General features: G+C 36.1%; 1 protein-coding gene and 1 pseudogene across 1 annotated transcript; both read left to right on the top strand.

Annotated features, from left to right (window-relative positions):
- Window positions 1-7,350: 7,350 nt before the first annotated feature.
- LOC148790170 (protein CUP-SHAPED COTYLEDON 2-like) lies at window positions 7,351-8,413 on the top strand (annotated as a pseudogene).
- A 6,622-nt stretch (window positions 8,414-15,035) lies between these two features.
- Window positions 15,036-20,315, top strand: LOC104608913 (ABC transporter G family member 34-like). The gene is made up of 12 exons (XM_088891710.1): window positions 15,036-15,269; window positions 15,358-15,639; window positions 15,740-15,918; window positions 17,751-17,840; window positions 17,946-18,056; window positions 18,144-18,280; window positions 18,367-18,452; window positions 18,580-18,677; window positions 18,965-19,272; window positions 19,373-19,444; window positions 19,551-19,716; window positions 19,838-20,315. Exons 1-4 carry the CDS (start codon window positions 15,216-15,218, stop codon window positions 17,776-17,778), a joined length of 543 nt encoding a protein of 180 aa, XP_088747836.1. The 5' UTR covers window positions 15,036-15,215; the 3' UTR covers window positions 17,779-17,840; window positions 17,946-18,056; window positions 18,144-18,280; window positions 18,367-18,452; window positions 18,580-18,677; window positions 18,965-19,272; window positions 19,373-19,444; window positions 19,551-19,716; window positions 19,838-20,315.
- Window positions 20,316-21,932: the final 1,617 nt, after the last annotated feature.

Here is a 21,932-nt window from a genome sequence, read left to right as displayed (position 1 = left end):
CCAGCAACAAACTTAAATCGTCGGATCTGATCTCCAAGGTTGCCTTTTTACAGGGGGCCTTCCTTACAACAAAGGGGAGCCTTGAGCCTTCTCCCTGGGCCATAATACCACGGGCAACTGCCTGTCAATGTCACAGGTAGCCTCCGACAGGTACTGTTGGTCTGACGTAGTTCTTCTAACGCGTACAAGAGCGCATCTCGGCCATCCATCGCAGCACCAGTTTTCTCTCTCCAACCTAATAGCCCAACACGGGTGAGACCTCGTTTGTTGACAGTAACGTGGCCCTATTAGCTCCCAACACGATAACCGAAGACCTTCCTTTTCTGACACGCATGTGGTTCTATGTGACTTCTCCTAATACTGTAGATTAGATATCGGAACCACCATGTGGTTCTATGTGACTTCTCTGGGACGTTTCAGAGAGAGAGAGTGACATTAGATTTAGAGGAAGAAACGATTTTGAATTAAGAGGAGAAAAAAACTCACCGACCTCCGGTTGAAGTTCGTGGTTCCAGCGCCGTTCGTCGTCGGCCGGAGTCGACTTCCGCTGGACCTCCACTGTTCGGTATTTGTAATGACCGTCATCGGTGATAATGGCTAAAAATGGAGATAAAAATGTAATTTTGTATAGGGGTATAATAGACATTTTACCTTTTTCGTCCATATTCAATGGTTAAGGGTATGATTAGTCAATTGTCAGAAATAATAAAGTATAATTAATCAATTTTCAAATAGTAAGAATAGAATTAATCAATTAGCTAAATCATAAGGGTTTTAAGGAATTTACCCTTTTATTTTTTAAATTGGAAAATTTCCACTTTAGTATATGCCAGTATTGAAATCTACCCTTATTTTGGTAATGTTGTTGCTGCTATTGGAGGAGCAAGAGCTTCTCTACAACTAGTCTCTGATATTTGTCTCGGGCATCGTCCATCTCCCTGATGGCTCTGCATGAGATGGGCCACTTGATCTTCTCTCTTCCTTATGTCCTCCTGAGCTGTAGTCTTGTTGTTTCTAGCTCAAGAGTGATGCATAAGAGAGAATGCTTCAGCTCCTCCATGGTTCGTATAACTACAACAAAAAAATAACACAGTTCATCAAGAATAAGCTAAGCTATGTAACATCCAAAAAGAAACACAGGACAAGACCGCATAAAAGGAACCAGTCAAGAAACTTTGTTATGCTACACAGGAAATCCATTAATCCCCTAAACAAGAAGACAATGCAAGAGATAGGAGTAGACCCAAATGAGATTTGTACCTTTCCTTCTAGGAAATAACTCTAGCTAAGGCCAAGAAGTAGGGGTGTTTACGGGTCGGGTTGGGTCGGTTTATTGGGATTTTCCCAACCAACCCGACCTGGTTGGGTTACCTAAGGTGGAACCGAAACCGATCCACTGATAGGCCAAACTGACCTGGTCGGTTTGAGTCGGGTTGGGTCGGTTTCGGTTTTGTTCCTATACAAAGCCGAATAAAATCTGAATTAGTTGATAATTTGATATTCAAGAGTCCAAGATAAATCTAAATTTAATTCAGGTAAAGAATAAAATCAATAAATTATTCATGTAAAAACAAGTGTCAAGTAATAAATAAAAACAATCATAAATTGAACATCATTTCAGCCATCTCCTATGATAAAATTTAAATGAAAAGTTAATCACAAAAGTTGTTCATTAATCACTAATCCAAAGTTGCTTGCAACCATTCAAAAAGGTGGCCTAATGGGCTTTGGAACTTCATGTTTGAAGAAGAAATGCGGCAATGCTAATGACTCAACTGTCAAAAAATAAACAAGAAAAGTTTGTTTTAGATTGCCACATTACTTGGAAAATAAAATTGTAACTTGTAAAAAAAATAATTACATTTGTAAAGATTATTAAGTCTTACCAAAACAGTGAAAACACCAATCATCACCACTTAATTACACTTGTTCCGTTGTTCCTGACAATTCTAAAACAAAGAAACAAATATTAGTATGTAACCCAAAAAATTATATAATTTATAAACAATATCATGAAATAAAGTTTATTCACAAGATAACAAATATTACCTAATGCAATTTCTTCATATTTTTCCACTTCATCTATAGCTTCTTGAACATCAATTGGGATTGGTTTGGACCGTAACCAATCTTGGCCATATATAAGAGCCTCCACCATTTTTGGAGATAGTGAACTCCAAATCAAAATGTCAAATGAATCACTTGGCTTTTCACAACTCTCTAACAAATACCTTGCAACCACAGATTTACTTTCTACAATTTTTTCACTTTCTAAATGTTTTGCAAATTGAGATGCTAAGAATTTCAATGTATCATCTAGAAGCTTTATTTGAACTTGATGTTTCATATCCAGTATTAAAATTTGAATTGCATTTATGATCATGATAATGGTAATATAAACGATTAAGAGTTTCCTCTACTCTCTCAGTCATTTCTCCAGCCCACAAACTATCATATATTTGACCAAAACAAAATTTCACATTTTAATTTGTAACAAGGATCCAAAACAATGGCAACATATAACAAGAAATTCAGATTTTCAAGGTTCTCCCAATATTTATCAAACTTCTATTTCATGCGCTCTGCCATAGAATTCAAGAGACTGTCTCAACTTCTACATAAACGAACCAACCGAGTTTGCAATGCCACAAGTTCATGAAAAAATGCATTCAATGTGACATAAAGAGATCCTGAAAACCACAATGTTACATTATAGAAAAGCTTTAGAAACTTCACAAAACATCTGGCATTGTCCCAATCATCATAATTAGGAGGCCCGACATGCTTATTCCCTCTCCCTTTTCCTCTCTTATTCCCACCTCCACTCTCCTCATTTTCATCCTCATCATTGCCTTCAAAGTATAAGAAATATCTTGGGTCATCCTCACCTAGCCGGTTAAAAGCTCTTCTAAATTTTTCAGCAATCTCCAACATCAAATAGGTAGAATTCCACCTAGTCTCAACATTAAGGCATACAAGATTCTTATCTATTTTTTCCTTCTCAACACACATTTTGAAAGTTTGAAACCTAAATGGAGATGATCTCACATATCTTACAACATTTCGGATTTTGAGAATAGACTCATGTAAGTCTTCCAATCTTTCTTTCACTATCAAATTCACAATATAAGCAGAACATCTTAAATGCATGAATTCATGTTCTAAGATGGTGCCTTTCCAATCCCTAGTTCTTCTTTTTACATATCTAATTGCACTATCATTAGAACTTGCATTATTAACAGTAATTGTAATAATTCCATCAATTCTCCATTCAAGCAAGCAATCCTCAATAGTCTTACCAATTGTTTCTCCCTTGTGATTAGGAACTTGACAAAAGTTTAAAATTTTTTTATTCAAATTCCATTCACTATCAATCCAATGTGCTGTCAAGCACATATAATTTAAATTTTGGATTGATGACCAAGTATCAGTGGTAAGACATATATGTTGATTTTTTATCACTTTTTACAGTTTCATCTTCTCCTCACGAAAAATTTTCATGCAATCTCTAGAAAACTGTGATACGTGATGGGATTGTAAATTTAGGTTGCAAAGCTTGAGAATATTTCTTAAATCCTTCCCCCTCCACAATCCTAAAAGGCAATTCATCAATTATAACCATTTTGGCAAACTCCTTTCTAGCTTCCTCAATACTAAAAGTCACTGCTTTTAGCTTACCAGTAGTGAGACCATCTTCTCCTCCTTCATTTTTAGGCTCGAAAGATAATATATTTTGCATTTTATCAACCCTATAGGGATATTTCATGCACTGCTGTTGCAAATGACTCCACATGTTACTAGTGCCATGATTTTTTGTGTCACATGCCTAGTCTTTATCACAATAATTACATGCAGCCCTAGGTTCATCCTTATCCTCCATTTTAGTGAAATGATCCCAAATTTTTGATTTTAATCTAGAACATTGCCTTTTGTTTTGCTTAGTGGGCTGTGTCCTAATAATTTTACGAGGAGCAGGAGGATTTTTTATCGAATTTGTAGCTTCTAAATCTTGTTGCTTTTAGCCCATTGCTACTGAATCTTCAACTGAATCAACTCCATCAATCCCATGCACATTTTCATTTATTTTAGGATCCATCTGAAAACAAAATATCATTATAAATTTATAATTATTATTGAGTTTCTCAAGTGACATTCCTAATGTAACAAATTAAGAAAAAAGCAACTGATTGGTTATAATAAAAAATTATATATGTTATTTTTTTATCTAACATCAATAAAACTGAAATATATAAAATAATAAAAACATGTTTTAGAATATATATAATATAATTTTGAAAATATATATATCTGATATATTTCAGTAAAAATATATAGTTTTTGTGCAAATTATGAAATTACTATAAATATCTATTACTATATTTCAAATATATATATATATATATATATATGAAAAATGTATATTCCGAAATATATCAGATATATATTTATGGAAATATATATAATATATATATACATATATATATTATATTTCAGATATATATTACTATATTTTAGTTTTAATATATTACTATATTTCAGCTTTATATATATAATATTTAATTATTTATTTCAGAAATATATATATTATATATAAAATTTCAGAATATATTTTCTGGAATATATTTAAAATTGAAATATATAATAAAAATACATAGTTTTTGTGCAAAATGCAAATTATGAAATTACTATAAAATCTATTACTATATTTCAAATATATATATGAAAAATATATATTCCGAAATATATCAGATATAATAAATATATATACTATATTTAAATACTATATATAAATATATATATACTATATTTCAGATATATATTACTATATTTCAGTTTTAAATTTTTAATATATTTCTATATTTTAGTTTCAGAATACATTTTCTGGAATATATTTAACAATTAAAGCTGAAATATATAATAATATAAAAATACATAGTATATATATATATATTTCGGAAATACACATATTATTTATAATATTTAAAAGTATATTTTCTGAAAATATATATCTGATATATTTCAGAATATGTACTTTTTAGATATAGATTTTTTCAGATAATTCGGTTTTTATGCAAAACCGAAATATCTTTATTTAACAGTTTTAAATATAAAATATATTTAAATTAAAACCAAAATATATATTTAAATAGATTAGGTTTTTCATAAAAACTGAAAACTGAAGTTTTTACTTTTTAAGATATTTTCTGGAAATATATTTATAACTGAAATATGTATTTTAAAATATATATATATAAACAAAAATATACATACAAATAAAATATATTGGAAATTTGGAATATATATTTTCTGGAAATATATATCTCATATATTTCAGAATATATATTTTTTAGATATAAATTTTTTCAGATATTTCGGTTTTTATGTAAAACTGAAATATCTTTATTTAATAATTTTAAATATAAAATATATTTAAATTAAAACCGAAATATATACTTAAAATTTTAAATATATTAGGTTTTTCATACAAAATTGAAGTTTTTTGTGCAAATATATCATTAACTGGATTTTTTTCAAAGCTTAAACTTAAACAAAACACAAATAAAATATATCAACTTGTAACATGCATTAAATTAAAAAAAAAAATAAATAAATACTAACCTTTGAATGACTGAAGTTGAGACTTTGAGAATGAGACTTGAGCAGTTGAGCTTGAGGGGAGCGGACCAACCAAGTTAGAGAATAGAAGATTTTAAGAGAAGACAAAAGTGATCGATAAAATAAAAAAATAGAAACCTTCTAAATTCTAATCTAGGTAAAAAACTAAAGAAGGACACCTAATTGAATTCTAATTGTAATTGCCTAATGGGCCTTCTAGACTTCTAGTTCTAGTAGAAGTCTACAAGTAGAAGACTAGTAGGAATTAGGAAACTACTAAAACTAGGAAGTAGGAACTACCAAACTAGTAGAAGACTAGTTCGATTCGGGTCGGGTTGGTTTCGGTTTTCACGCAAGAAAACCAAAACCGACCTGATATATCGGTTTATGTATGTGCCCAACCCAAAACCGACCGGTGCGGATAAAAACCCGGTCGACTCGGGTTGGGTCGGTCCGGGTTGGTCGGTTTGGTCAGGTTGGGCATTCTTATGAACAACCCTACCAAGAAGAGCGCTACGTTGGTTGTCCATGAGCTTGTTATGAACTGAAACCAACAACCACTGTAACAGGAAACAGGAGTGAGGTGGGAAAGGAGGAGAGTGTCGTTTGGCCTAGTCTGGTTCTCTCTTCTTTCCCACTTTGGTTAGAAGCGGGTCTACTATCTAAAGGTGGAAGATAATGAATAATATCTTCTTTTGAAGGATAGGTTTGATATTTTCAAAAATTTTAAGTTGTACATGTCAACATGATCAAATAACTTACGGTCAATTAATGGCAGGGACTAACTAGACACTTTTTGAATATTTGGGTACTATAGTAACACGTTTGATAGTTTAGGTACTAACTTGACATTACCCCCAAAATTCAGGGTACTAAAGTGGAATTTTCCTTAGTGGTTCTGTTTTCTTTCAATGTTTAAAATTTGAGATGTTGAACATTAATTATCTACATTTTTGTTTGCTTAATATTAATAAATGGGTTGGTTGGCTCCTATTAGGCTATTAAAGTATTAATGAAATTTCAAATGCAAACCCAAATGGTTGGTAAAATATATATGGTAAATTGCTATAAAATTTTAGAGGAAACCTCCCTTAAAATTTCTAATACAGTTGCAATGAGATTCCCTCTATTAAAATCCTCTAACAAAATGCATGAAAATGTCCAAAATATCCATTGAATTACTATTGAGGCTAGTTTTAACACAAAAAAAACAAGTACCCTTCCCGTTTAGATAATTGACTAACTCTACCCTTACTTTTTACATATTGTTAACATCCCTTAATGTTCTACTAAAATCCGTATACATGTACCGTCCATCCCTCTTCTATAAATCAGTTAAAATTCACCACCTATGAACGGGACAAGACTGTTACGGCCTCCACTGATTCTTAGCTAATGATCCCACACAACAAGAGATCCGTGCAGCAATGCAGTTCGAATTCCAACAATGTTGGGCACTCGTCGGCGATACTCGCCAACCCAATCTCAATGGCACAAATTAAAACAAACTTCGGAAGATTAGGGCATCCACGAGAAATACCTTGTGGGAGGAGAAAGAAAAGGAGGAGAAAAAGAGAGGAAGAGAAGAAGAAGAAGAAGAGGAGTTGCATAGACAAAGAGAGTAGAAGTGGTTGTTGGAGAAAAAGAACAGGAGGAAGAGAAAGAAAGGCAGAAAGATCACGTCTTGCTTCTCGTCGATCCTCATAGAGACCACATCTTGATTGTTGTTACTTCATGACAGATGGAGAACTCCGTATCCCAGGGATCATTTAGGAAAAAAATCCAGACTCTCACTTCAATCCTAACTGCTCGAAGCAAGGCTGCTTGTGGTATTGCTGACGTATTACCTTATCAAGATAATAAGCTTTACGGGTCGAGCTATTCCTGAACTCAACAAATGCGAGCCATGGGAGCTTCTTGGTATAATACATCATCTTCTACTACCCATCAAGTTCTAGTACTTGTATAAATAAAACTTTACACTGATTCTGAAAAAAAAAATTGTTGTGGTGAAAGGGAAGATGGGAGAAAAAGAATGGTACTTATTCAGCCTCTGGGACCGAAAGTATCCGACTGGGCTTCGAACAAATAGAGCTATGCAAGTTGGGTACTAAAAGGCCACCGGTAAGGACAGGGAGATTTACTGTTCAAAGACATGTGGATTTATGGGCATGAAGAAGACTCTGGTGTTCTATCGAGGACAGGGAGATTTTTAGAGATATAGGATTGCTTCTTTTCTATTGTTTCATATGGATATTGTGTTTTGTTAAATTTAGTAAATTAATTCAATTATTCATCCGACACCCATGAGCCTATAGGATTATGGGTGATCTCACGGGTGTTCCAGAAGACTAGTGGTGTTGATGGGAGCAGCGGTAATGGAGGGAAGAAGAGATGTATTTCTTGTGGAGCTAACCTCTATCCCGACGTTGGGTCCCCGTCGTTGACGTCGCTTTCTCCGTTGCTGGATTCATCTCTCTACACTGGGGCCACTGACCGCGAGAGTTGCTCATACGAGAGCGAAAGCGCAAGGGAGCACATATCCTGTTTCTCCACCGTAGTTGTTGTTGCCGCTGCCGCTGCCGCTGCTGCAAACTTCAATCACCAAGCACAGTATCAGTTGGAATCACCGGTATCTATCATGAAAACTGCAAACTATGCCGCCCGATTTGGAAGGAACAGAGGACTGTCGGCATTTTCGAGCTTGTCGCTGTAGGAGAATCTTCAGTTGCCCTTCTTCTCATCTATGTCATCGATGATAGTGATGTCTGTCACAAGCCCAAGGAACCAGTTTTGACATTGATTTTGTAGATTCCAGCCGATAGCCGACAACTAATCAGTTACCTGTAGCTGCAATGGAAACATGTGTCTAAATGTTTCAGTTAACGAACAAAGGGCAGTACAGCAATACAACAAAGGGCATTATGCTTGATGGTAAGATAGGGCCAAAGGCAGAACAAAGTTTCAATTGGTTATGTAGTTGTGGGATTGATGAGTCATTAATCCAGCGACGGAAACGGAAACGGAAACGGAGACAGTAGAAGAAAAACGGAGACGGGAGAAAAAAACGGAAAACGGAAATGAAGGCATAGAGAAGAGAAGAAAAATAGAGATGGAGACGGAGATAGAGACAGAAATGGAGTAGCGATTTACTTTTTATTTGGGTTTTATTTTGAAAATTTAAGAAATAGTAGAGGGTGAATTTGATTTTTCATTTTTTTCATTAATGATAATGTCAATTATCAGAAAGAATAGGAATACTTTAAGACAGTAGTAGATAATAAAGGTATAGTTAGTCTATTAACTAAACAGTAGGAATAGTTTTAAGACATTTGCCCAAAAACAATGGAAACTTTATAAACAACAAAGGTATTAAAAGTTGGGATATCAGAAAAATAAGTTTGCCAATGTGACCATAGAAAAGTCGGGATATCGCTCTTAGAAGCAAACCCTAACAAAGGAGTATTTGTTTTTCCATTCATGAATGAATATTAACAAATGTTTTATGTTAACAAACCTTGTGGTTCTTTAATTCTAAATACCCCTGATAATGCATGATCCGGCCGGTCTTAGCTGTCAACGATTTTGCCTCTGAGCTGAGTGGCTGGGGACCTGAAACGGAAGGAGTGAAGAAGCTCCGGGGAGAACCCGGCGTAAGGGCTCCGAAGCTCAAGTTAGAGTCTTTTTAAAGGCAAGATAAGCCAGATAGCGCAAAAGTTAGCATACATCGTTCTTGTGGGGTAGGAGCCTTTTATAACCACCTCGCGCACTCACTTCCAGGCTTCTGTCAGATCGGGCATGATTATTTCTGAGCTCCCGCCAGTTCGGATGTCATTTCCTCTGGCTGGACAGAACCGCCACTGCTCCTTTTGTTGGAGTCGTCTCTGCGGCTAGTAACGACGGTGCAGGTGGCGGTAGCAGGAGGCCGTTTGAAGTGCGGCTGTCAGGCGTCAGATCCCAAATCAATCAGGTGCGCCGCCCTTGGATACGGACGTCCTTGGTGTCAGGTACGTTTGGTCAGCCTGGTGATTCGGAAGCGAAGTGTCGGAGTGGCGAGCGAGATGTCTTGAGCTCGGTTTGGGGAATGTTCCGAACTGCCATGGGTCAGCTCGGGTCACAGCTTTGCGAGGCTTGGGACCCGAGGTAGTTCGTGCTCCTTGCAGGGAGCTCGGGTTCTTAGTAGGGAGATCGGGCTCTTAATAGGGAGCTCGGACTCCTAGTAGGGTGGTCTGGTGGAGTTCGGGCTCGGTAGTGAGCTTGGACTTCGTTACTTTCGGTGCTCGTTTTAGGCGCTCTGTTGTCCCGAGTTGTTTGCTTTTGCCACGTATCGGGTGATTGCAAGTTCGGGCCAAATTTCCCTTCATCAACCCCTATTTTCTCAAATGTTTTATGTTTTTTTTTTTTTTTTGTACAAAGGAAAGACGCATTTAAATAAAAGCGACGAGGAGAGAGAGAGTAACTCCAAAAGATGAGAGAATGACTTATCAGCCCAGCTCAGAATTCTCTAATCCCATCGTAATGAATCCTGACCTGATTGATGTCAAATCCACATACAAAATGTGATTTATAGGGCTACTAATACACTATGGGAGGGTGTAATTCAGAATTCTGTATTGAAAGGCATAGTACTTTCCCCTCCAAAGATATCTAAGTTCTTAATGGACATATAAGTATATAACCACCATTGTATTAAATGCTTGAGGCAGTTGGCTCTCTCAAAAGCCAACCTCGCAACATCTACGTGATTTCTATATGAACTTTAAAGAATGTCGGCATTAATCACCCTAGTGTTGTTCACAGTTTTGATTTTTTTTTCTTTTTTGAAAAGACAAGGCTTTATTGCAGCAAATCTAATATATATATATTTAAAACAAAGCAGTTAAGAAATTTTCTCCTTTGTTTATATTTTTTATTTTTTTATTCTATATCATTTTTAAAATCACCAATGAGATACACTTTTCAAATAAACAAAATAAATTCTTCTCCTAAAATTTTTCCTAAACTATCTCCCCTACTATCTCCCACTTTCATCAAAATTGTCTCTAATTTAGGAGAGAGTTTCTCTCCTAAATTATCTCTAATTCCTATTTATCCTCTCCCTTATTATTCATCTATATCTAACTAAAGAAAATTTGGATTAAAAAATTTAAGAATTAATTAAATATTCTAACAAAATTATATAATAACTTTGAAAACACAAAAAATAATTATATATTCTTACAAAATATATCACAAAATTATGTACTGACAATTTAAATTATGTTCTCGGGATTATCAATTTAAATGTTGTTCAAATATTTTATAATATGCAATAGCTTTAAATAAATAAAATTCAAATAACAAAAAGTTTAAATAATTTATAGATTACATAAATACTTACCATAAGTAGATTTTAAATAGTTAAAATAACGAAATTATGTAATAAATTTAAAAAAAAATCTTCAAAGTAGAAAAATAATCATAACATAAAATTAAAAATAATAATAATTCAATATATTACAAATTTAATAATGAAATTATGTAATAATAGTATAAATTATGATTTTATGGATAAATAAATTTAATAGATAATTAATATTTTAAAATATAAATATTTTACATATTATTTAAGTATTTAAATAACAAAATACTTAGCATAACTAAATTTTAAATAGTTAAAATAAAGAAATTATGTAATAAATTTAAAATTATTATGAAAAGTAGAAAAATAATTATAATATAATATTGAAAATAATAATAATTTAATATTTTTACATAATATTCTAAATAAATAATTTCACTTATATCAAGTAATAATTCGAGAAAATAACTTTCCAAAAAATTAATATTTATTAATAATAATTTTAAACTCTTAGTTTGTATTTACTATATAATTATATTGTATTTTCAGTAATTATTTGTTATTTTTTGTGATAAATGTAATTTCAATGATTATGTATAAATTTATTTTGTTTTGTTATTTAGCAGAAAACTTTCAACAATTATTGGAGATTAAACTATTATTGTTGAAAATTTTAAATATAATTTATTATACTTATTGTATTTATTGTATCTTTGTTATAATTCATTGATTAATATTTATTAAAGATTAAACTATTACTAGAGATTATACTATTTTTATATTTTTAGTACTTATTGTATTTTTGTAATTATTGTAATTATTGTATTTTTTTCATTATCAATATATTTCAATAATTATGTATTTTCGCTATAAATTTTCAATAATTAATGGAGATTAAACTGTTGTTGTTTATTAGAGATGAGACTATTAATTTAGTTGAAATTATGAGTGTTCATGACTTGGTTCGGTTCGGTCGTAGGCTATTTGACTAACCAAATTGACCTAGACAAGTTGGGGAGTTGGTCAGCTGAAACCAATTGACCTTTTGTGAAAGTTGACCCACTCAAGTTGTATCGGTTTGGGTTAATTTTTTGGTTTGGTTAGTCGGCTCAAAAGATTTAAATTTAAAAATTAAATTAAATTTTAAAAATTTCAGTGCAATTATCAAAAAATAAATTTAAAAATTAGATTTCTGTTATAAAATATTTTAGACTAAGAAATATGGGAAATTTTTCACTTTTCCATATTAAAAATTATATTTAAAATATAAAATATTAATATATGGCCATTGTTACATTGTTCGATTTTGGTTGATTTACAAATGGCCAAAGTGAAATTGATCATACTTGGTCAAATTGGAAAAATTTTGAACCAAAGCTATCCTAAAATACTAGAAAACCGACCAACTTGGGTCAAGTTGATCGGGTTGGTCGGTTTCATTAGTTTGATGGATAAACCTCACTGAAATTAATTATTGTTATTTTTGTATTATAAAAAATTATTAAAAGTAGTATATAAAATATGAATAATTATTAATTATTTAAAATGATGAAAATATAAAACAATTATATACTCTTATGTGTTTCTATTTTACTAGAACACACCTATAGTTTTACATATTTACTTAAACCTAGCTTATAATTTTCATTTTACTAAAACATCCCAAATATTTTACAACTTATTTACTTAATCAACTTTTCATTAAGGAGTGTTTGTTTTTCCATTAGGACCACGACATTTTATTCCAAAAATACCCTTAATACTTTTTTTGTACTGAAAACAAAATTGACCAAATATAGCCAATAGAACGGTTGCCTATGTCTTATTAAGGGAAAAAATGGTATTTTAAATTTTATCTTCTTTTGATTAAATTTATTTAAATGAACATTAGGGTCAACATTGTCATTTTACACTGTCATCTAATGGAAGATTATTAAATCCATTGCAAATTATAAGTGGTGTTTTAGTAAAATGCTAACTATATGGTAGATTTTAGTAAATCCATGAAACTATAAGGGGTATTTTAGTAAGTGACCCTTTCTATTATTTGGCTTTTGCTTAATCAATCCCATGCATCCATGGGGATCCCCACTCCTCGTGATTCTTTATAATGTCAACCATTATGTTTTTGTTTTTTAGTTTATTTAAAAATAAAAATAAAATAATTAAAAATTACAATCCTATTAGAAAATATTCAACCATATTTTTAAAAATATTAACATATAGACATATGCATACATATATACATATGTATGTGGGGATCCCATGGGACGGGGATCAAAGTCCTCGTGGGGTAGGGAGTGCTCACCCCGTCCTTGTGCCGTCCTCACCAACGATGATGAAAATTTTCCCATCCCTATCCCCACGAGGGGAAAAGCATCCCCATCCCTACCCCATTTGGGGTAGATCCTCACAGGGTTGGGGAAATGGGAAAAATTGTCATCCCTAAGTTTGATAAACAACTCTATTTAAAATTAATTGTTGTCATTTTTATATTATAAAAAAAATTATTAAAATTAGTATATAAAATATAAATGATTATTAATTATTATAAAAAACAATTGTGTACTCTTACATGTTTCTATTATTTATCTTTAATTTAACAAACCACATGCATCGCAACGGTCCCCACTATATATAAAAGAAGGATTTTAGGCTACAACTCCCACCATTCGGATACATGGATTTTTCAAATTTAGACGCATGGCATTTTCTAAAAAGTTTGTCAAAACCCACAATCCACTACCATCATTTAAACAAGTGGTGGCAATTTCAGAGAAATTCCTATTAAAGCCCACAACCCACTTCTAGGTTACAGCTCTCCACCATTCAGACACATGGCCTAGCCTTCTCATTTTTATAGAAGGCTAAACACCTAACATTTTTTAAAAAGTTGTTGAGCCCACAATCCACTACCACCATTTTCAATCCATTCCTAAAAAAATACAAGAATAGTTATTTACAACCACTTTCAATCCATATTCTAATAATTATTGAAAAACTATTTTTTTGAAATAAATATTTCTTAAAATTTTAATAATTATTTAAAATATTAATAAATATAAATTTAATATTACTGATTTCTCGTTATAAATTTATATTTATATTTAAATTTAATAAATATAAATTTAACATTACTCCTACTTTAAAGAATGAACAAAAAATCTGGTTGGTACAAGTAACACAGCCTTGAATATTAACCGCGAACCTCGCAATGCTATATGTGTCACTGCGTTTGCTTCACGCTTGGCGTGGAGGAAGCAACACTCCTGCTCTCCCGTACACAATCTCCAGCAGAATTCCTAATGACGATGATACCAACTCCTGCTCTATTTGTGGGAAAAAGCTTCATCGACGTTGAATTTTAGGAAATCAGAGGCTGGTGGTACCCAATGTACATTACCTGAGATAGCGTTCCAGTGTTGTCGAGGTTCCAAACGAGGCCTAGTATGAGCAAGTAACTCGTCGATCGATTTGGGCCTTAGCGGAGTCAATTACATCCCAAGGAGTGAATACTTTCGCATCGAAGACCTTCCTGCAACGCCATTTCCATGCATGCCACATTACCGGAGAGTACCACTAACCTCTGCATCGGCTTCCAGCCAATATTGAAACCAATCGGCCATGCATAGACCTATTTAACTGACTGAAGGTTTGGCTTATTCGAATGGCGTCGGAAGCACCGAACCAAATTGGTTCCATTATGGGGCAATGAAAGAAACGGTGTTCGATAGTTTCCAACGCCGACCCGGTACGAACAACTTCAGAGAGTTGCGCAAGTTCTGGAAGAGAGGAATTAAGGCTATATTTGGTTTGAAGGAAAAAGTAGGGAAAGAAAGGGAATGTATAGGATTCTCTTCCTTTCCCTTCTTTTCCCTACCTTTTCCTTCAAATCAAACACAGCCTAAAGGGAAGATTACCCTGTAGCTTATTGCAGAATTCTTGAATTACAGCCCCACACTCTACCAGTAGTCTATTAAATTAAATGAATGTGCGGGGGAATATGCTTAAGACGCCAAAAGTCTTTCCAATATAGCTTATTAGTCTCCAATGGACAGAATTCTAGATGCCTCGCCATGGTCGAAATTTGATGAAACTGGACTTTGGATCGATCCATGTTTTATTGTTTGGTAAGTCTGAACGTGATGACGTTAGAGGGAGTTAGAAGATTTTGTGAAGGCAATGGGATCCAAGGGGCTTTAGGTGCCCAGAGATAGTCTACCATGGACCTCGAGACTCCATTGTCGATTTTTTCGAGATGATGGGCTTTAGATGCTCAGAGAGGAAAGGCATAGCAGGTTTTCTCCAAGAGGTTTGTTTCCCTCTTCATATATAGAAATCCAAGAGTGATTGTTTTGATGTTCTTTTGATTGCTGATTAGGGAATATAATGGAAACCAGGTAACATCAAAGAAGGATCAAGAGCAGTATTGGTATAAGAAGGAACAACCATATTGTTACATTTCAGTTGAGAAATTCTCTCAAGCTTTTCAGTCTTTTCATGTAGGGAAAGAACTGTTTGCGGAAATTTCTGTTCCCTATGACAGGTCCAAAGGCCATCTAGCTGCCCTTGTAATAAAAAAGCATGAGCTTCAAAGGAAAAAGCTCTTTAAAGCATGCTTGCATCGAGAAATTCTTCTAATGAAGAGGAGTGCGTTCATCTACATTTTCAGAGCCATGCAAGTAGGAGGAAATATATCTTCCTTCCAAGTATTTTCTTTACACTTCAAATAGAAGAACTTGTCAAACCAATCAATGCTTTGTTTCCTTCTTTGTGCCACAGATTGCAGTAGTTGCCACTGTAACAATGACAGTCTTCCGGACAAATATGGATCACAGATCTCTAGAAGATGGATCAAAGTACATAAGCCTCCTTTTCTTTGGATTGATAAACAACATGTTTAATGGGGTTGCCGAAGCACAGCTAACAGTCACGAAATTGCCAGTATTCTACAAGCAGAGGTATGCCAAGTTCTTGCCATCATGGGTTTACTCCCTTTCGATATTTATCACAAGAATTCCAGTGTCACTAATTGAATCTTCCATTTGGGTAATCCTTACTGATGTGACCGTTTTTGGTCACGTACCATTTTTTGGGATGTGTAAAATTTTTTTTGGCTAAGTACCTCGTGTTTGACCTGGTGGTGACGTGCCTTGGTGATGAGCTACTTGGTGGTGAACTGCCTAGTGGCGAACTGCCTGGTGGCAAACTGCCTGGTGGCGAACTGCCCGGTGGCGAACTGCCTGATGGCGAACTGCCTGATGGCGAACTGCCTGGTGGCGAACTGCCTGATGGCGAACTGCCTGGTGGCGAACTGCTTGGTGACGAACTGCCTGATGGCAAACTGCCTGGTGGCGAACTGCCCGGTGGCGAACTACCTGATGGCGAACTGCCTGGTGACGAACTGCCTGATGGCGAACTGCCTGCTGGCGAACTGCCCGGTAGTGCTCCCTGGTGGCGAACTACCTGGTAGTGCTCCCTGATGGCGAACTTGTCACTTGACTTGCTCCTAGGCGGTCTGCAACTCAGAGGATGGTGGAGCTCCCTGGTGCAGCGCTACCCGACTACCCCCTGCGTGAGGTGATTTTCTCTCCTTTGTAGACGGCGGGAGCTGAGGGACCTGCGGGAACTGAATCAGAGGACCCGGGGGTATTTTCCCGGCGGGGACTCTCCGATGCCTAAGTTAGCATTCTGATTACAGAGGGCTTGGAGAGAAATGAGAGAGCTAGAGAGCGGGGGTTACCGTACTCTTTTCTCCTCCCTTGGCTTTGGGGGTCGGAGTCCTTATATAGTGGTGCCCTCGCGGGTTAGGTGGGTAAAAAGCCTTCAAATGGTAAGACGTCATATCCCTTCAGAACCGGGGTACGGTGATGAACTCCTCGAGGTTGTCAGGTCGGCGCCTGTCAGTCGACGGGTCGGTGTCCAGGCCAGGTTGCCAGGCCGGCGCCTGTGTCTGTCGGCGAGTCGGTGTCCGGGCCAGGTTGGCAGGTCGGCGCCTGTGTCAGTTGGCGGGTTGGTGTCCAGGCCAGGTTGCCAGGCCGGCGCCTGTGTTTGTCGGCGGGTCGGTGTCCGGGCCAGGTTGGCAGGTCGGCGCCTGTGTCAGTTGGCGGGTCGGTTTCCGGGCCAGGTTGCCAAGTCGGCGCCTGTGTCAGTCGGCGGGTCGGTGTCCGGCCAGGTTGCCAGGTCGGCGCCTGTGTCCGAGTCAGGTCATCTGGTCGGCGCCTGTGTCCGGCTCATGTTGTCAGGTCGGCGCCTGTGTCCGGGCCAGATTGCCAGGTCGGCGCCTGTGTCCGTGCCAGATTGCCAGGTCGGCACCTGTGTCCGGGTCATGTTGTCAGGTCGGCGCCTGTGTCCGGGCCAGATTGCCAGGTCGGTGCCTGTGTCCGGGCCAGATTGCCAGGTCGGCGCCTGTGTCCGGGCCCGATCCGGCCAGGTCGCGCGCAGGCCGCGCGCAGGCCGCGCCAGGTCGCGCCAGGCCAGCCAGACCGGTGCCCGGGGGGGGGGGGACCAACTTGGTAAGTTGTTGCCTGGAGGCTTGCCTAGTTGTCACGAGGTGCCACATGTCGCAATTTCACTGGAGGGCCAAATCTGCCCTCATCACTTACCTACTACACAGTTGACCTGGCACCAAACCCTGGAAGGTGTTCTCTTATTAACTAAAAATCCAAGATTATTATCTTGTTTCAGACTCTTCTAACTCATACTATCACTATTACTTGTCAGATTTTTTGGCCAATTGCTTCTAATGTTCTACCTTCATCAGATGTCACTTCCCTGTTCCGTTTCATTGCAGCATTGGGACGGAATCAGATTGTGGCTAACACATTTGGAGCTTTTTCTCTACTGACAATATTTGTTCTAGGTGGATTTATAGTCTCTCTAGGTACATAAATCATTTATTTCTGAATTCTAGATAAAAAAAAAGAACTTCAGACTACAATTACTATGGTTTATTAAGTGATTTTTTTTTCCTGAATGAAAATCACAGACGACATACATAAATGGTGGCTCTGGGGGTACTGGCCACTGGGCATCTCCTTCAATGTCTGCTCAGAATGCAATTGCCGTAAATGAATTCCATGCAAGTAGATGGGGCGAGGTATATGAGTATATCCCGGTTTCCAGTGGAACAAATAATCAGGTTAAAATGTATAAAAATAGTCTATAAAGATGACCTATTTTGCAGCTAGGAGAGATTAATTCATCTGAAGCTGAGAGGGTTATTTCCAGAAGATAAGTGGTTCTGGATTGGAAATGGGTCCCTTTTAGCATACAACGTTTTCTTCAACATCCTCTGCACTCTTGCATTGGCATATCTAAACCGTGAGCAGAAAAGTAATCTTAATTAGGCTGATTTCATAATTTGGTTAGTTTTCTTTAAAACTTATTTTCTCTTATTGTCTTTTCAGCTTTTGGCAAGTCTCAAATAAGTGAATAACAGTAACTGATGCTTGCAAAACTATAAATGGGGAAAACAGCAATATACAAAATTCTGGTAAGCTATTATTTGTATTGTTGTAGAAATAAATAACCATTGTACAAAGAATATTTGTTTTAGAACATGTGGTAGAAGGTTATTCGCATTCTAAACTTGACTTATACAATGTTATTGGCTCTTTCAGGAAAGCAGAGTAACACTGAGAAGAAAGGCATGACCTTGCCATTTAAACCTCTTTCCATGGAATTTGATAACGTGAATTACTTAGTTGACATGCCTAGAGTAAGTTTCCATGTGTTGAACCAATAGTTCATTATCTTATGGATCATTCATTCTGGTACACTATTCTAGAGTTAATAAGGACTTCCAAATTTCCCCCTATCTAATGGAACACCATTGCGTCAAATAAAAAATAAATTCTTCACAAAGAGAGAGCTTTCCTTGATGAAATGAAAAAATTGATTCATGTAACAGGAGAAAGATTTCTTAATTAGAAAAATTAACCATGTCTACAGTACAGGCATTAATATATTTCTCAATTCGTCCCATTTATTCTATTGGGACACCAGGGGACTGTCTCCAGCTACTACGTGGGGTAAGTGAGTCCTTTAGACCAGGTGTATTGACATGTTTGATGGGAGTGACTGGTGCTGGGAAAACCACCCTCATGGATGTACTCACTGGACGGAAAACTGCTGGATATTTTGTGGGCACAATCACCATCTCTGGCTACCCAAAGAAGAAAGAAACTTTTGCCCGAATCAGTGGTTACTGTGAACAAAATTGCATTCAGTCTCCCAACCTTCCTGTTTATGAATCTCTTCTTTTCTCGGCTTGGCTTCGACCACCTGCTAAAGTGGACGTGCAAACAAGAGAGGTGAACTCCATTGAACCACTATCAAATTTTTATAGCAGACCTAGACAACTTTTATGAACTATTTATTCAATGAAACAAAAGTTTCAAATTTATTATGCAGATTTTTGTGAGGGAGGTGATCCGTATGTGCTATACTCCTTGGAAACATATATTGGAACATGGGAAGCAAAATGTAAGCATCTGACTTGATCAAAAACTTGAAATGAAAATCCCCAATTAACTACTAACTCATTTTTCTCACCCATATTGATTTCTTACGATGGATGCGCCGGTGAAAGGCAACAAGATTTTCTCAATGCCATGGGATCCATGTATTCTTCAGTTGTTGTCCTTGGTTTCATAAATGCAGAATCCGTGCAGCCAGTGGTAGACATTGAGAGGAGTGCTTTCTATAGAGAAAGAGCAGCAATCATGTACTCTGGTCTTTCATATGCCTATGCCCAGGTAACCTGAATCTGCATAACTTATTTCTCTAGCATTAGATGACCAAGTTATCTCATTATTCTCATACTACAATAGATCAAAAGTTATTATTTAAACTTGGTACAAATTGTGAATTATACAGCTAATGATGGAGCTCCCCTCTACCTTCGTGCAATCCATCATGTATGGAGTAATTGTCTTGCCACTTTTGGCTTCCAGTGGACAACAGCTAAACTTTTGTGGTTCTTCTTCTTCACCTTCTTCACTTCCCTCTACTACACGTACTATGGTATGATGGCAGTCGCTTTAACTCCCAATGCCCCATTTGCAGCAATAGTGTCTACACCATTTTATGTATTTTGAACAATATTTGCTGGTTTCCTGATCCCCAGAACTATGAGTAGTAAACCATATAGTTTTTACCTTTTCTCTAATATGTTTTTATATAAGTTGTTTAACCAATCACTTGCTATTTGTAGAGCATCCCTGTTTGGTGGAGATGGTATTATTGGGCATGCCCTGTTGCATGAACGTTGTATGGTTTAGTGTTTTCCCAATTTTGAGATATCACAACAACCATGTTAACATATGAACATACTCAAATCCCTTTAAAGAATTTTCTTGGCACTTATTTTGGTTTTCACTACCACATGCTGCCAACTGTTGCCTGTGTAACTGTTGACTTTGCTCTTATCTTTGCCTTTGTATTCGCCCACTCTGTACTCATTCTTAACTTTCAAACCAGATGAAGATTTGTTTGGACATAGTTTAGTTTAAACTGTTGACTCCCAAACTAGATGAGAAAATGGATTCAAGAGTTAACTTAGGCCCTGTTTTGGTTCGTGGGAATAGGGGTCTGGAATCGGAATCAGAATGGGTTATTCCAATTCCAACTGTTTGGTTGAGCGGAATCAGAATCCCATTTCCATTCCTGCTGGAATGGCATTCCCCCATTTGAGGGAATGGCCATTCCCTGCCCCTCCCTTGGGAATGAAATCCCATTCCTACTGATTGCAATCCTCCTTCCTGTCTGAACCAAACAGATGATGGGAGTAGATCATTCCGAATCCAATTCTTAAAGATTTCGATTCCAATTCCGATTCCAACTGCAAATTAAACGGACCCTTGTATCTTATTCAATTCTTAAAGTGTAATTAATTATGTTTATTGTAACATGTCTTTGTAAAAAGCATGAAGTGCACAAACATTTGTAAATATATGTTTAATGGGTGTGTTCATCATGCATTTTCCCTCTACTCATACTTGGCACAACCACAAGCACACAATTGCAGTTGGTGGGAACAGTGGATAATAGTTACTTAGAAATTAATTATAAATCCACAAATTGCACATTTATTGCAATCGTTTGGCAACCTGTTGGATTAGCCATGGCCCTCAATGAAGTTCAAGAAAACGATCACATACAAAAATATGATGTAACAATATGGTTTTTTAGGATAGAGCTACAATAAATGCCATTGACCCTACAGAAAATAATCTTTACTTTTTCCGCTTTTGAAACACCTGCCTTTGACCCTACAATAAATGCTTTTTAGGATAGAGCTAATGGAAACCTACCAGTTAATCCCATGCAAATCTACAATTTTTCCTATTGGTAATTTGGGTGCTCTCTTTTTATTTCCCCCTCTTTTCACTGTATTAGAATATCAATTTTATTAGTTTCCCACAAAATTTTCCTTTTAATTTGATAATATCTGAAATCTTCATTTTGTAAGATGGATGAACAGCTTAAGCGGTCTGACTTGATTAGAGTCAACATCCCTCAATCACCAACAATGTCCAAATTCTTAGGCTATGTTTGGTTTAAAGGAAATTGTAGGGAAAGGAAGGGAAAGATAAGGAAAACCTTTATAAACCTTGTATTGGTTTTCCTGTCTTTCCCTTCTTTTTCTTATCTTTTCCTTTAAACCGAACATAACCTTATTTTTCTCAGGAATATTGAGATATATATTGATGAACGATAAGCTTGATTGGGGAATGAGGCCATCTCCTCGCATTTGGTTCAGACCTAGTGTTGCAAAGATAGCTAGACGCCTAGACCTAGCAGCTCAGGAATCAGGAATTCAGGACAACTTTACACACAGCACTAACCGATCTTCAATACACCTTATTTCTTGCCACCATGGTTCAGGAACACTACATACCATACATACAAGGTTAATGGGCCGCGTTGTACCAGCTGAAGTTTCTGAACGGAATGACTTAATGCTTTGACT

This window comes from Nelumbo nucifera, chromosome 7 (genome assembly GCF_055504915.1).
Source record: "Nelumbo nucifera cultivar China Antique chromosome 7, China Antique-T2T, whole genome shotgun sequence".
Taxonomy (NCBI): Eukaryota; Viridiplantae; Streptophyta; class Magnoliopsida; order Proteales; family Nelumbonaceae; genus Nelumbo; species Nelumbo nucifera.
This window is presented reverse-complemented; position numbering and strand designations above follow the sequence as displayed.

Excerpts from the sequence above, each read along its gene's own strand:
- LOC104608913 (XM_088891710.1), top strand. The coding sequence starts at position 15,216 with ATGATGGGCTTTAGATGCTCAGAGAGGAAAGGCATAGCAGGTTTTCTC. Across the intron at positions 15,270-15,357 it reads TAGCAGGTTTTCTCCAAGAG|GTAACATCAAAGAAGGATCA; the intron begins GTTTGTTTCCCT and ends AATGGAAACCAG. Across the intron at positions 15,919-17,750 it reads CCAGTATTCTACAAGCAGAG|CATTGGGACGGAATCAGATT; the intron begins GTATGCCAAGTT and ends GTTTCATTGCAG.